The sequence below is a fragment of the Vicia villosa genome, unplaced genomic scaffold (genome assembly GCF_029867415.1).
Source record: "Vicia villosa cultivar HV-30 ecotype Madison, WI unplaced genomic scaffold, Vvil1.0 ctg.001519F_1_1, whole genome shotgun sequence".
Lineage (NCBI taxonomy): Eukaryota > Viridiplantae > Streptophyta > Magnoliopsida > Fabales > Fabaceae > Vicia > Vicia villosa.
Window position 1 is genome coordinate 361,578 of NW_026705649.1, and position 15,642 is coordinate 377,219.

At 34.2% G+C, this 15,642-nt stretch overlaps 3 protein-coding genes across 3 annotated transcripts; 2 read left to right on the forward strand and 1 right to left on the reverse strand.

Annotated features, from left to right (window-relative positions):
- Positions 1–408: 408 nt before the first annotated feature.
- Positions 409–2,574, forward strand: LOC131635611 (F-box/FBD/LRR-repeat protein At4g00160-like). The gene is made up of 4 exons (XM_058906245.1): positions 409–1,311; positions 1,396–1,518; positions 1,603–1,881; positions 2,202–2,574. Exons 1-3 carry the CDS (start codon positions 475–477, stop codon positions 1,876–1,878), a joined length of 1,236 nt encoding a protein of 411 aa, XP_058762228.1. The 5' UTR covers positions 409–474; the 3' UTR covers positions 1,879–1,881; positions 2,202–2,574.
- An 8,265-nt stretch (positions 2,575–10,839) lies between these two features.
- On the forward strand, positions 10,840–13,741 carry LOC131635635 (uncharacterized protein At5g49945-like). Its single transcript, XM_058906269.1, has 3 exons — positions 10,840–11,895; positions 12,969–13,172; positions 13,281–13,741. Exons 1-3 carry the CDS (start codon positions 10,933–10,935, stop codon positions 13,509–13,511), a joined length of 1,398 nt encoding a protein of 465 aa, XP_058762252.1. The 5' UTR covers positions 10,840–10,932; the 3' UTR covers positions 13,512–13,741.
- A 362-nt stretch (positions 13,742–14,103) lies between these two features.
- LOC131635636 (glyoxylase I 4-like) lies at positions 14,104–15,303 on the reverse strand. The gene is made up of 3 exons (XM_058906270.1): positions 15,024–15,303; positions 14,637–14,941; positions 14,104–14,424 (listed from the first exon to the last, which is right to left on the reverse strand). The coding sequence occupies exons 1-3, from the start codon at positions 15,158–15,160 to the stop codon at positions 14,339–14,341; spliced, it is 528 nt and encodes a 175-aa protein (XP_058762253.1). The 5' UTR covers positions 15,161–15,303; the 3' UTR covers positions 14,104–14,338.
- Positions 15,304–15,642: the final 339 nt, after the last annotated feature.

Sequence of the window (15,642 nt, forward strand, 5' to 3'; positions counted from 1 at the left end):
GTCAATTATTTCAATTTTTTATATCAAATATGAGTATTTAATAGATAAAACATATATTTTTAAATTCTTAACGAGTATCTCCGAAGCACTCGTTAGCATTTCTCTAAAGAATATCATGTTGTTTATGCTTTATATCTAAATGTGATTTATCAAATAAAGATTTTGATTGATTTTTTTTTTGAAATTAAAAATAGTAAAAATTGTTTTTCTTTTTCTTTTTCAAGTTGATATTATTTAAAAATATTTTATCATATTTTGATTTATATTTAAAAGGGATTCAAATGAAAATTTACATATATTTTTAGATATAAAATAAATAAATAAATTTGAAATATATGTAGAAATTATATTTCATTTAAAAATGTGTAGCATAATTTCCGATAGTGTTTAATAACACATCTCAAAATAATAAAACCAAACAAACCCAGCAAACCCTAATCGTAAGAAAAATTCATCTTGTTTACAATTATAAAAATGCATCGACGTGTAATTTCCGAAGCAGATAAGATCTGCGGTTGGCCAGAAAAAGTTCTATGTCGCGAAGAGATTTCCAAACCAGATAAGATCAGCGATTTACCGGAAGAAGTTCTAGGTCGCATTCTCTCTTTTCTTACCACCAAAAAGGCGGTTTCCACAGGCATACTGAGCAAGAGGTGGATTAATCTATGGAAATTGTGTGATAGTATTGATTTCATCGGCATCGAAGCTGATAGCTTCGAAGATTCAGTCAACTCCGTTTTGGATTCGCCAGACGCTGTTGGCTCTCGTTTCATCAAAGATTTCTCCCTGGACTGTACTCCCACTTGTCTCCACGTGCACAATCTATTCAAATGGATCAATTTTCTTGTTCAATGCAAAATCCAAAACCTTCTTATTCATATAGATTTGGATGAAATTGGTTATCATTTGCGACCAAAATTGCCCTCTAGTATTTTCGCTAGCAAAACTCTTGTAAGGCTCGAACTCTGGTGGTTTTGCCTAGAGGGTTTTGCTTTTTCTTCGGTTGGATTTCCCTCGCTCAAAATCCTTCATTTGAGAGGGATTATTTTTCCTGAGCCCCAAGGAGCTAGAGAATTTTTGCTGCTTCTGTCTGCAAGTCCAATTCTCGAGGATTTAGAGGTATGTTATGTATTGTTGGGTTGTATGGAGGAGGAGGAGTCCGTCATCTTCCAGGAATTTAGAAGTTTAAGGTTACCCAAATTGACTACAGCAACTATCAGTTATAGTCCGTGGTCATGCATACCGCTGGAAGCACTCACTAGTTCCAAGTCTTTGTGCTTAGGCTATTTACTGTCTCACCAAGCATACAAGGTCAGTCACTTAACTAATTTTATAGGTGTGAGTAGCAAAAATAGATTTATTTCCTCTCAAGTTTTTCTTTTCTGGATAATATAGGTGAATCAACCCCAGGGCCCTATCTTTCATAATTTGACCTCCCTCGAGCTCCACAATAGTTGGGAATTGGTTGGAAAAGTGCTCCACCAGTGCCCCAAGCTTCAAAATCTCAAACTTTACGAGGTGGTTAAATTTAATAATCTTATTTGGTTTATCATTTCTCTTAAGTATGTCTTGGTTTATTTTGTTTTAGTGTCCTATTAACAGGACTGTCATGGGATAAGGGAAGGAATGAAGAGAGAATTTCTTGAAGATTATCCAGAAAGTTGGGTGGATCCGGAGTGTGTGCCACAATGCCTTTTATCGCAACTTAGAAGTTGCACTATTGAGAGCATTCTATTCCTTATGTTACCAACATATATTTTGAAGAATGCAAGAATTTTACAATCCATGAAAATCGAAATCCCGTGCAAAATAAAACAAAGAAGAATGTCTCTATGCCCAAAGGCCTCTCCAACATGTGAACTCATAGTTTATGGATAATATGTAAGTAGTAGTTTTTGGTTTTTCATATTCTATCATGCATTCAACTGCTGGGTTTGTATTTTTGAACTATAAGCTATTATGAAAGTGTGACTTTGTCTTGTTGCTCAAGTTGTTTTTTGGAAATGTGACATTTAAGGCAATATGTTTCAGCGGTTAAAATTAAGAACAAGTATCGGTACTGTAATCACATAACAACTTGTAAAGTTAGAGAAACTAGTATTATTGTGTTGGATGCCAACTTTATATGAGGAGATTGGTTTATAAGTTGTTGAAATTATGCAGTTCAATTAAGAGATGACACTCTTTTATTTTGTTTGCAGATTTGGGATGAGACCCTGAAAACATTTGAGCTTTTCTTGGAGCTAAATCTTTGGCAGCTCTGGTGTATGTTATGCCCACCTTGAGTTTAACTGATAGCCCTGTCCTATTGTCTTTGATGTAATTATAGCACTGTTCGTGCTCTTTCTTTTATAAATTAATGTTATTGGCTTTTTTTCAAAATAAAGAGACTAAATTTAAATACCTCTTTGAAAAAAATTACACAAGTCATCGAAATTTACGTAAAATTTTCAATTGTAAAGAGCTGACAAATCTTATTTCTATATCTTTACTCGTTATAGTCGCACCCAACCTATTAACTATTATCGAAGAAATAGTGAAGGCTAAAGACTAAAGATTCAGGAGGCATATCCCCTGAAGACGTCAAAATAACTGCTAGTTTTTTTTTTTTTTGTTAATGTTTGATTGTTTCATTTTTATATGCGAGTATTACCTCTTTGTCGATGGATTTGAGATTGAAAATGAAAGAATGTAAGGGGATTGTTGTGTATATATACCTAATACCTTTGCTACTTCCGCCCCAGTCGCTATAGCTAACAACGAGTTTCTTAAGTTGCCAAACCCCTCGCAGAGCCATCGGAAGCGGTGGTTGTAAGGCGGATGACGGTGAATAGAGACGGACGCAGTGTTAGGGTTTCAAACTTTCAGTGTGACTAACACGAGGAGAATTTTTTTCCACTTTTTTTTTTGGTATTGTTTTTTTTTTCACTTATTTAATCAAAATAATTTAAATTTAAATTAAAGTTTTTTTTTTTCATAATAGGGAGTATACACTAGCGGCTAGTGTTGAAAATGAGTCGGTTGAGTTCATCACGAACAATTCGGTTTAATTCGTTAGGTTCAAGTTGTTTATTTCACGGATTTAAAACTTATTTTTTAAAGTCTATTCTTTTTATATATTTTATTCTTTTTATATATTTGACATTTTAAATTAATATTTTTTAAAGTAAAAAATATAAAAATAAAATAAAAGTTTTAAGATTGAAATTTATACGAAATTAATTTTATTTGTATAATTATTTTTAAAAATATTTTGCTTCTTGAGAATATAAATTATCAATTAAAACCGTTGGATTAAAAGAAAATATAGGACTAAGATTTGGAGCAAATTTGTAAACCTCTTAAAAAAATATAATTCATCTCATATATAATCGAGTTGACTCATGAATCTAACGAGTCGAACTATGTATAGTTCAAATTCAACTCATTTAATTAACGAACTTAGTTTTTAACTCATATTTAGTTCATTTGACTCATGAACCTAGTTAAACGATTTAATTGTCATATTGAATTCCAAACTATTTTCGAGTTGGTTTGATTCATTGTCAGCCCTACTTTGCGGCGCTTACAAAAGCAAGTTTTATTTGTTTAAATTAACACTTTCTCTTAGTATATTTCGAGTAAAAATTTCAAGAAAATTTTAATCTATTAAAAAGATGTGTCTAGGAATATGTTGGTTTTAACTTTAAAAAATAGATTCTTTTGTATTTTTAAAAATAAATTTTACAAAATTATTGGGATGTCTCTTTTGCCTTGTTGGCCCGGGGCTCATTACGTTGTCAAGTCCGTGAGAGCTTGATTTGTCTGGTCCAAAGGAAGAATCGTCCTTGACATGCATTTTGAAGTAATCATCCTAGTTCAGTCTCTCGATATCTTTCTTGAGTTGGTAACAATCCTCAGTGTGATGTTCTTTAACCCTATGGAACTTGCACGATATACCTTATTTAGGATCCATTACATTTTTCTTTAGAGCTATAAGCGTAAGGATGTTGGGTAGGTGAAGAACCTCACGCCAAATTTGTTCACTGCGAGTGTTCAGAGGCGTAAAGTTCTCTGTCATCTTGTCTACTCTCTTGAACGCAGTCTTATCTTTGATGAGGAGGTATAATTATTCTTCCTCCAGTGGTGTGAACCTTTGGCATTGGGAACACGCCTTATGATGTCTTGTGCCTTCTTCTCAGTGTTGCTTTCCTCGCCTTTTATGAAACATTCTGCCCTAGTGACCATTTCTGCCAACAACAGTGTTGCTTTTGGGCGAGAGTCTCATTTAAGTGTCTCGCCTTAAGTCCTTTTGGAAATCCCCCACAAACATTTCTTAGTTTAGAGGGACGAATCTGATGGTGGCTTCATTAAATTTGGCGAGATACTCCCTCAACGACTCTGATGGACCGTGTCGTATGTTGAACAGGATGGTGGTGGTCATCTTTCTATGACAGTCGAGCGAACTGATGCACAAGTTTCTTTATTAGCATATGATAGTTGGAAACGGAGGCTCAATGTAAACCCATATACGTATAGTGACATCCTTGAAGGTGTCATACAACAATTTTCATTTCACGGAGTTAGGCGCTCCAATGATGGTCATCTGTATGTTGACGGAGGTGACGTGTTCATAGATTCACTACGTCCATCAAACTTGGTCTGATAGGGAGGTTTGAGTCCTTTAGGTACAAGCGCTTCCCATAACTCATATGTGGATGGTTGGAGATCCACCACTTCCATCTTCTATAGGGGATTTGACACTTTTTGGCGTTGTCTGATGTTATGGACATTGTCCTCCAGTGTCGGATTTTGGTAGCGTAGTTCGTCCATGATGGTGAGCATCTTCACTAGGGCGTTGACATCATAACTACCATTAGTATCCTCTGATGTAGGGGATGAGCTCTCATGTTAACCATGGCTGAGGAAGGCTAGGTATAGAAGTGGATGGTAATAGTGAGTATAATGATTATGACGAAGCAGATGTAGCCTAGGTTAGTTTTACCAGGCCCCGTGGTGGATGTCACTGTATTGGTCAAAAATATAGGTATGCATGGTATCCTTACAAGGGTAGGGGATACTCAGAGGTCTTTTTGAATTTATAAGAATTTATGGAGGTTAAGGCTTGCCCGCGGTGGCGCGAGGCCCTGTATGGTGGTTTTTCTGTGGTTTTAAAAGACCTACTCATGTGAGGTGAAAGACTTTATATATCAGCGTCATGCTTAGGTATTATGCGTAAGTTATGATTTATCCTTTCTCCCATTAGGGGGAAGTGTGTGTGTGTGTGTGTAGGTGTTTTGGGTCTAGGGTTTAGAAACCTTTCGAAAGAGTAACCAATTCCCCTTAACTATGGGAGACTGTTTTGGATGACAAAAAAGATAACTTACGAATTTCAAGCAAAGAACCCATGTTTCTTTGACATAAAAAATTATGTACCTTCATATTAGAGGCACATTTTATTTGATAAAAATGTTCTGATAGATCCCTACGAGTACTTGGCAAGATTCAAAGAGACAGATTCATTTAAAACCAAAAAGAGGCTTTGATTGCTTGCATATATGCTTATAGGAAGAGCTAAAGATTGGATAAAAACACTACCAAGTGGAACTATAAGTACATGAATGAAACCCGAAAAGCTATTTCTAAATAGATTATATCTAATCAATAAATTGATGAAGAAGATGACATACATCACTGAATTTGAGCAAGGAGAAAACTAATCACTCTACGATGCATGAGAAAGGTATAAATTACTAATTAAGCGTTGTCCTTATCATAATCTTGATGATTTGGCATAGGAACAATTTTTCACAAAAGGACTTAGAGAAGAAACACAACAATTGTAAGAAGCCCCAACTAAAGCTATGGTGCTAAAAAAATGGATACAAAGTTGAAGGAGTTAATAGAGAATATAGCCCAGAGTGAGTATCGAGCAATATCTGATAGAAGTGTTACAAGAAGAGGAAGAAAACCAATTGATATTTAGAGTGCATTGCTAATAAGCCACAAACAAATGAAAGTGCAACTGGACGCTCTAACCAAACAACTAGCAAATTTTCAGACGTGTTTTCATTAAGTAAGTACAACAAGCTCTAATATGTGATTATTATGGTCGAGGTCATGAAAGTGGCAAATGCAAATGAAAATTATTTCAAAGCTAATTTCATGAGAAATTTTCAAAGAAATAATCCTTTTTCGATCACATACACTCATGCGTGGATAAACCACCGAAATTTCACATGGAGTGACGATCCATGACAAGGTTTAAATAAAGACCAAAAATAGCAACCCCGATATCAGAATCAATATGAAAGGCAGTCGTAACAACCATATAAAACTCAACAACAATCATATTAAAATGTGCAATAATCATATAAAAAAAAGTAACAACCTTCTTAGCGAAACAAGAATGAGCCTCGACAAAGGCCTAAACAGAGATATAATAATGAGCCTCAACAAAAACAACACCAAGGTCAGCCTCAACAACATCATCAACCCATGGAATCTTCCCAAATAGAGGATGCCTTGAGACATCTCATGCATGCAACACAAGACAACCTCAAAAACATTAAGTTGGTGCAAGAAACTTCTAACAAGAATAATGAAGTATCAATCATGAATTTAGAAACACAAGTCGTCAAATATCCAAACAATTGGAAGTTATATCTACCAACAATTATGAAGAGAATACAATGAATAATCCCAAGAAAAATAAAAGATGAGATATTACATAAGTATATATATGTCGTGTATATAAATTTAATATTATTTTAATATGAGATAAACTCTATGATTTTGCGTTTCAATTTTACGCTTCGATTTTATCTAAGCAAAATGAGTCAAGATAAAAACTTGATTTTGACAACCTTGGTCACAATGATATAATGCTATCATCCAAAGAAATTTTTAACATTCCTTGTCTCATATGTCAACTATAAATTCTAGGAGTGTCATGTAACTTAGGGGCAAGTATCTGTTTGATGTCGCTCTCACTGATGAGGAAGCTAGGTGGAAAATCAAAGTCCACCAACATGATGCTAACATCATATGATAAATCATCTAGTCATTTATGGGATAATGGAATATGATAAGTCATCTATTGCACTAGAGTGAAGCTTCTGATGCAGTGATCATGGTTTTTTAGTGAACGAGAAGGTATTTGAAAAAGGTTAGCATTCTAAGGGAACTTTGCAAGTGCATGAAAAAATATTTTGGCATGACTCAATATCACACTTATATAGAGAAGACAATTACAAGCGTTCTCGATTTGCTCGACTTAAAATGTGACTTACTATTAGATGTAGATCAACAATTAAGATGAAAAAAGTGATCATACTCCTGTGTAATGCTTATAACACTTTATAAATGTTTTTTTATTCTTTTCTTTCGTTATTATTTTTATTATTATTATTATTATTATTATTTAATTAGGTTTGTGTTCCTTTACACTTTAGTTTTAATTTTTTAATATATTTCAAACTTATTAAAAAATAAATTGTAAAAAATGCTATTTAATTAAAATTCATGAAAAAAATTTGAAGTATCATAATAGATTTAAATTTTATTTGTTTTTTTTGGTTAATTTTTTTAACTTGAGAGTTTTATACTATATCCTCTCTTTCATAGAGGTAAGAGCTAACACAACACACAACACCACAAAATTTTTCACATAAAAGTTTGCTTTAGCGCAATGAAGAGAATTAGAGAAATTCAATGGAGAATTCGTGAGAATTAAAAGACTCTTCTCACATATGACACCATTATTTCGTACAGGATTCAGAAATAAATGAAAAGTGAAAGATGACCACCAAAGTGAAGCTTCTGATGCAATGGTTATAGTTTTATAGTGAACAAAAAAAGGTATACGATAAAAGTTAACATTCTAGAAAAACTTTGCAAGTGTGTAAAAAGAATATTTAGGCGTGACTCAAGATCACACTTATATAAAGGAGACAATTAAAAGAATTCTTAGTTTTTTGAACATGGAGTATGGTGTTACGGTGTAGATCAACGATTAGGGTGAACATCGATATCGTACTCTTGTATGATGCGTAGGAATGAAGGTTCACATGTATGTTAGTGAGTTAGATCTATATAACTAGAGCCGTCAAAATGGACTAGTCCATATGAAGCGACCCAAAAAGTTCGATAAAACATAGGCCTTGGACCATAAAATTAGAGCTCGAATTTTGCACGAGATTTTTTTGCCCGACCCTAAAAAGTCAGCTATTCTTTAGGGCTAGCTCGTATGAGCCACAGATTGCCCACTTGACCCGATAACCAATTTTTTTTAAAAAAAGTTATGTTAATATTTATGTTGTTTTATTCAAAAATTACACATTGAATGGCCACATTTCACTAAATTTATCTCTTATATTATATTCAATTTTTTCATCTTCAATATTATACATTAATATAATGAGATTCATATTTAATTATTTAACGTTTCACTTTAAAATTTTTTATTCTATTAATTTATTTTAGGTTGAATATTTGTGTATTATATTAAATAATTCTAAACTTGTATTGTATTTAAAAAACATACTAAATTATTTTTTTAAAATTAATATTATACATAAAAATGTATTATATTTAAAATAATATGCTTTATAAAATAAATATTATAAAAATTTATTTTATCTTTTAAAAAAATAAATAATAAATAATATGTTTAGGGTTAGGTAGCCCATAACCTGTCTATGATTAGGTTCATATAATAATATATTTTGAGTCTATATTATAATAAGATATTTTTGGTATGACCTTAAAAAATTCGAAGCCCGCCAGGATCGATTTGTTTATACTGCCCTAGTTATAACACTTTTCTTAATCGAAGATTAACTTTCATTAATTCAAAAACTTAATTTACAAACAAGCTATCAAAGTTCCAGCTATCTGAAAAACTAAAGGATGGATGCCAAGTCCTAACACAACATTATCAATCTAGATATGCGCTTTCTAAACCTGGGTTTCATCCAAACTTTATAAACAGAGATATCTATAATTTTATCTCCTATATGTGTATTTTTTTCACTGTGTAAAACAAATGTTAATCATATACTTCCATATCTCATAAAATGTCTCTATGAAAGCAGTTTTCAGGATTGAAGCCCTCCAACCCTTCCCTTTACAATTCTTTATGACCCTAATAATCTCTTCATTCCAATTTCTAAGGCTATGATATATATGTATGTGTAACCAATCCAACACCGTTTTTCATATTTGCTTCAGTTTAGGACATTCAAACATAAGATGGTTTCGAGTTTCAATCTTTGGACAAAAGCAACAAGTGTTCACATTGATAATCCCAAATCTATTCAATTTTTCTCTAGTAGCCAATATGTCATGGCATGCTAACCAAGTGCTCACAATTTCTCTAGGTCTTGCTAGGTTGTTAAAGAACAGTTTGCTCAAAGGTATGCTCTGCTGGGTGGTAGGTTTCATCTGCCTTTTGGCTTGGTAGCTATACCTGACCTTGAATCTATCATCATTCCATCTGTTCATTGTGAACTAGGTCCCTTTGTTTCAAAATTGCCTTCAGTATCCACGAGCAACTCTTCCTGATGGGGACAGTAATGAGATTGTCATATTTGATGTAGTAATTGTGAGTCCATCTGATCCACATATTATCCTTCTTCCTACTCAAGTTCCACAACAATTTTACCTTGTTAGCTCTATTCCAGTCATATAAAGAAATGATGTTCAGGCCTTTATTCTTCTTTGCAGCACAAACTTGGTGCCAAACAATTGGGGCCTTCTTGGAGTTAGAACCACCATCTGCCCAAAGGAATGTCCTGCATAATGACTCAACTTTATGTATCACTTTTTTAGGAAAAGGGAGACTTTACATCCAAAAATTTATGGTTGCTAATATGAGTTGCACTTTCCCTTCAAAACTATGGAGTTTAGCACTCTAGTGCCTGATTCTCATCATGATCCGATCCATCAGAACCATACAGTGCTGCATTTAAAGTTTTTTGCTGGTGTGTGGTACACTTAAGTACCTAAAGAGGAAAGTGCCCTCATCAAACCTTGTGATCTGATTAATCTCATCCCTAGTACAACTATCCACACCACCAAAATAGATTTTGCATTTGGAAGGATTAACTTTGAGCCCTGTTGACTTTGAGAATTTAGCAAAAATGTCCATTACCATTTGAACTGATTTCTTATCTCCTCTTGAGAACAACAATAAATCATGTACAAAACACAAATTTATCAGTTGGATTCTCTCACATTTTGAGTGATAGTTAAAGTCAGATTTTCCATTCAACCTCTGCAAAATTCTATTTAGATACTCCATAACTTTGACAAAGAGTAAAGGTGAGAGAGGGTTTCCTTGTCTAAGCCCTCTCTCTGCCTTTAAAATCTTAGGATGAACATCATTTATATTGAACCTATATGAGACTGTTGTTACTGCAAGCATCACCCAATCTATACATTTTTTGTAGAACCCAATCTCCCTTAGAATATTCTCCAAAGCCCTCCAGTCCACCGTGTTGTAGGCTTTCTGTATATGTATCTGCAACATAGCCCTTGGAGTGTCACCCTTTCTTGAATAACCCGTGACAAGTTCATATGCAAGGAATATATGGTCCTGGATGTGCTGCCCAAGAACAAAAGCAGCTTAAACTTCTTAAACTTCTATGAATGATAAGCTAAAACAATTTTAAAGTGTTTTTATTTTTTAAATTAGGTTTGTATTCCTTCATACTTTTTAAAATTTTTAAATACATTTCAAACTTATTTAAAAAAAATTGTAAAAAAAATGCTATAACTAAAATTCATAATTAATTTTGAGGTGTGATAGTAGATTTAAATTTAAATTGGATTTATTTTGTTAGGTTAAATATGTTAACTTGGTAGTTTTGTTTTTGTACTATCTTCTCTCTTTCATAGAGCTAAGAGTTCACACAACACCACAAACCTTTCCAATCTCAATTGGAAATTTCAATGGCAAATCCAAAACTCTTATTCTTCTTCTTCTTCTTCTCACTATGCATCTCCACCTTCGTTCTCTCCGATTCCCACTTCGAAGGCTTTGAAGCTGAAGACGACGAAGCCGAATTCGAAGAATCTTCCATCGATCCAGCTTCTCTCCGATCACCTCCCTCTCAATCTCTTTCCACCGATCCCAATCCCAACCCTAACCCTAACCCTAATCCTTCTCCACCGTCCGATCTTCCCAAATCAACACCTCCCTCAGCTACAACCTTCGATTTCTGGGACGACGATGAATTCGAAGGTCTCCCCACTGAACCACATCCTGACCTACATACTCCAATCGCCGATCCCAAATCCACCGATGGGAACACCAACACCACTTCCTCTAACGACAACGTCAAGCCTCCTCCACGTTCCTTCACTGTTGAAATCATCTGTGGAAGCTTTCTGATTACGTTCGCGATCAATTACTTCACCGGGAAGAAGGAGAACGAGAACATAGCACTTTCATGGGCTTCACAGTTCGCTGCTAAAGACTCGATTTTCGAGAAGAATTTCAGTCTTTTAGGGATCGGTGATGGCGGTGACGACACTCCTTTGTTGTTGAAAGAAGGGCAGACGACTTTCAAGTTTTATGCTAGTGGGAGAAGATACTGTCAAGGGCTGTTGGCGACGTTGGAGTTGAAGAGTCGGCACGATCTCATTGCGAGGATTTATAATCTGGTGGTTCCTGCTAAGGATGAGATTACTTTCGAGGTTTATATGAATGATGATGCTATGGATCATGTGGTTTTTGCTATGGCTAGGAAGAAGGCTGCCAAAGCTATGCATAAGGATTTCAGGGATTTGCAGAGGTTTGCTACTATTATGACTCCTCCTACTTCCAGGAAGTGGGTTACCGATGATCTTGCAGTTATTTCTGAGTCCAGGGAAGTTGCTTCTGATTTGATCACTGATGCTCTCATTGATCAGGTTAGGTTTCGATTCTAGTATTTGCTTTTATATTCATCGTTTGTTGTGTTTTAATTACGCTATGATTAATGCCAAAAGAGAGGGAGAGAGTGAAATAAGAGGATGAAATTGATGGATCTATGTGTTTGCTGACGGTTGAATGTTGATATCTTATAGGCCGAGAAGAAGCTCTGAGTTTTAGCTTTTAAGGTTGTATCATTATCTAGTAGTTATCTATTTTGGTCACTTGTGTTAGTTGTTTGGATGATATTGTTAAGACACTACTTTGTCATACTTAGTAGTACCAATAACAATGATTGTCATGCATCCAACGGTTTAAAGATGTATATTATGGTATTTTAGTTAAGAACTTATTTAATAAGCTCTAATTTATATAAGAGCTTCCTAATTATAAGCAAAATATGGTTAGATCATGGCATAAGCACTTGAATTATAAGTTGAATTTGCACACTGAGAAGCTGTTTAGGGTGGATGGAAATTGAAGCGGGGTAAGGGTAAGTTCTAGAGGAACTGGTTCTATATGCTATCAGAAGGAGGGAGCCTATTGTGGATAGATCATACACTATCCTTCTTGACTCTCAAACATCTCTTTTTGTTGTAAAAATAGAATTTGGGGTGGATGGAAATTGAAGAGGGGTAAGGGAATCACGAGGAGGGACCCTATTGTGGATAGATCATACACTATCGTTGATTCTCCCAAACACTTAAAATAGTGGTTATGTCACAAGACAAGTTCATATAAGCTCCTCTTGACACCCCCTTATGTGGTTGTTTCTTTTATATAACTTCGGTATCCTACTTCATTGTTCTAATTTTTTATTCCTCTGGTAGTGTTTGTTTGTTACATATTCTCTCTATGTTAGATATGTGAACTAGATATGCACAAATGTTTCAATTTGTCAATAACTATTTCATTGTTATTGGCGTCATTTAGCACACTCGCTCATATTCAAGGTTATGTGAAGTTACAAGTTTGTTATGGAAAGTGTCTTGGATGATTGGCATAGTTCTTTATTTTATCAGAATTAAAGTTTGTTCTTGGATTAAAATCAGCTGTTTTCTATATGCTGCAGGTTTTTGGTGACAAGGCTTTTGAAAAATTTGGAAAAGGATTAATTTCAGTGCATTTCTCTGACAATCACCCTGGTATCCACAAGAAAGCGCTGCTGTTCAAGTTTGTTCTTCCCGCTGCTAAAAATATGGCTGATATGACTCGACTGGTGGCTCTTGTTCCATATTATATTGACCTGATTGGAAGATATAAATTGAGTTCTCAGGTGGGTTATATTGATCTATCCTATTACCAATGTATGCTTGGCTTAAGTAATTTATGAACATCTTTTGTTTGGTCGTTTACTAACGCGTGTGCATAATATAAAATCCAGGCTCGGTCTAAGACAGAAACTGCACGACAAAAGGTTGCTCAGGAGGTACAGAAAGAACTTCGAAACATCCAACAAGAGGCCATGCAAAGAAGAAAGGCAGAGAGGAAAAAGATGTTGGAGGAGGCTGAAGCAAAGCTCGGTGCAGAGGCCATTCGAAAGAAAGAAGCAAAAGAACGTGCTCGCCAAATGAAAAAGTCAATGCCAAGGATGAAAATGTCCCGTGGTGCCTAATTCTTGATGATTCGTGAGTAGAATTGAAGGCCATCCCCTCCCAGCGTACGTTGTCGTTGGGTCCTTGTCTTTTGTAGAATCATGGCAATGTACTTTGTTAGTTTTCATTTCCTCTCAAGTTAGCTAGATAGATGTGACCACATTTTGGTGGATTTGAATGTACCAAAATCTGGATCTTAGAAACATTCATAAGCGCCTGATAACTTTAATTTACTTATCTTTAGTTTCTAGTTGAGTGTTGTTTTGTTTCCCTTTTTCTCTGTCAACATGCTGAAAGTGCATGGAGTGACAAATGCCTAATGAACTTTTAATTAAAGAAAGTCACTTGCTATTTGCCTTAGCAAGCTCTGTTAAGTGGGGCATTTTTGTAAAGTTAAGTTAAAGCATAACATAATTGCTGATTGCAGAAATTATATAATAAATAGCTTGCAAGAATCTGAATCTTTTGTTAGGGATAGAAGAATTTTAAAAAAGTAAACAATATAAACTGAAAAAAAAAGTAAATTTGAACCAAATTTTTTAAGTTTTTTGCTTTTCTTTCTTTGATTAAACATTTAAATAAGTAGTCCATTTCAGTTTGGACTATCCCCAAATTACAATATAGCAGCTGTCACATGCACAAAATAGCTGTTATTGTCATGTGGTTTTGAACAATAACATGCTCAACAAGCATTGATGTTGTTGTCATGTCATGTTTTAAAAAACATGCTTGGATCTTGTAGAAAATGATATACTATTGTGATAGCATTGACTCTAATAAAAATACTTGCACACAAATTTTGTACCATATGTGAGTTAGTAAAGTTATGTCAATCCCAAGAAAATCCTTATATTGAAATCCTTAACAAATCTATCATCAATTTCTCCATCATCAACAAAGCATCTTCTGCAGAAGAACAGTGTTTTCCTTCTCCTGCAAAACCAAAATCATCCAAATACAGAACAGTCACTTTCACTAATCACAATTCACAAACAACTTGTGTGGACAAACTCTTTTCACAATTGTTTTGTTAAAAAAGAAATCCACGTGTCGTGTCAAGATTGGCCAAAACAATACAATTAATACTCATGTATCTATATAGTTTTTTTGTTGAAAGAATTGGAAGAGGTGAGAAGAAAACATACTATAAAAGGATGGAGCTTGATTAGTTCTATTAGTGGAAATAGGAATTACAGGTAGATTTTGGCAATTGCATATTTCAATCATATAACCATCTGGATCATGAAAGAACACTTGATCAACTTCAATTCCACCTTCTTCCACAACTGCTTTCACATATTCAATCTTCATTCCATCAAGCTTGTTCATTATAATCTTCATGTCTGAGCACTGAAACGAAATATGATTTTCTTTCGGGTTGATCTCTCCTCTTTTCACTGCAACTTTATCCGACTCTAGTAGGTGAATTCCAATGCCATAATTGAATAACCTATTCAATATATTCATATTATTTATCAACCAAAAAACTATCAAAATATACATATTTATAAAGAGTAGTTAAAAGTTAGTACCAAGCTCCTTGAAATTTGAAAGAAGATGGTCTCTTAATAAGGACAAATCCGAGGACATTTTCATAGAATTTCACAGATTCTTGCACACTCCTACAAACAAAAGAGACATGGTTCATTGAAAGCAGAGGAAGAGGCATTGGAAAATATTATACTGCTACAATGTGTTTGAGTGTGTAATCATGCAGCTGAAGAAGCAATACCAAAGTGAGGTTATAGAAAGAAACAAGTTATGGTTTAGACTGTTCAAGATATGTTGCTCTTTACAGATAAATGTAGAAGAAGAAAAATAGGATAATATGTTGATACTTGATATACACACATGATAATTATCAGTTTTATTACCCAACAACTTTCACTCTTTGTTGGTTGTATCATGACCTACATGCTTCTTTTATAAAAAACGTGGGGTACGTTTTATATCATGAAAATAAGTGGTATAATCGAATATAATCTTTTCTAGTTTTTTTTTAAATGCAAAATTTATTATGTGTTATCGAATTAACTCAATCTTACAACAAACAAGAAAATCAATCTAAACTAGGAAAATAATATATGCCAAATTTCTCCTTTATTTTACAAAAAGACTCAAATTTCAAAGGCTTGTATGCAGCGACCTTCT

Coding starts and splice junctions, on each gene's coding strand:
- LOC131635611 (XM_058906245.1), top strand. CDS start 475: ATGCATCGACGTGTAATTTCCGAAGCAGATAAGATCTGCGGTTGGCCA. Junction 1,312..1,395: donor TGTCTCACCAAGCATACAAG/GTCAGTCACTTA, acceptor TGGATAATATAG/GTGAATCAACCCCAGGGCCC. Junction 1,519..1,602: donor AAAATCTCAAACTTTACGAG/GTGGTTAAATTT, acceptor TCCTATTAACAG/GACTGTCATGGGATAAGGGA.
- LOC131635635 (XM_058906269.1), top strand. CDS start 10,933: ATGGCAAATCCAAAACTCTTATTCTTCTTCTTCTTCTTCTCACTATGC. Junction 11,896..12,968: donor CTGATGCTCTCATTGATCAG/GTTAGGTTTCGA, acceptor TATATGCTGCAG/GTTTTTGGTGACAAGGCTTT. Junction 13,173..13,280: donor GATATAAATTGAGTTCTCAG/GTGGGTTATATT, acceptor TATAAAATCCAG/GCTCGGTCTAAGACAGAAAC.
- LOC131635636 (XM_058906270.1), bottom strand. CDS start 15,160: ATGCCTCTTCCTCTGCTTTCAATGAACCATGTCTCTTTTGTTTGTAGG. Junction 14,942..15,023: donor TTCAAATTTCAAGGAGCTTG/GTACTAACTTTT, acceptor TATATTGAATAG/GTTATTCAATTATGGCATTG. Junction 14,425..14,636: donor TCAAGCTCCATCCTTTTATA/GTATGTTTTCTT, acceptor TTGGTTTTGCAG/GAGAAGGAAAACACTGTTCT.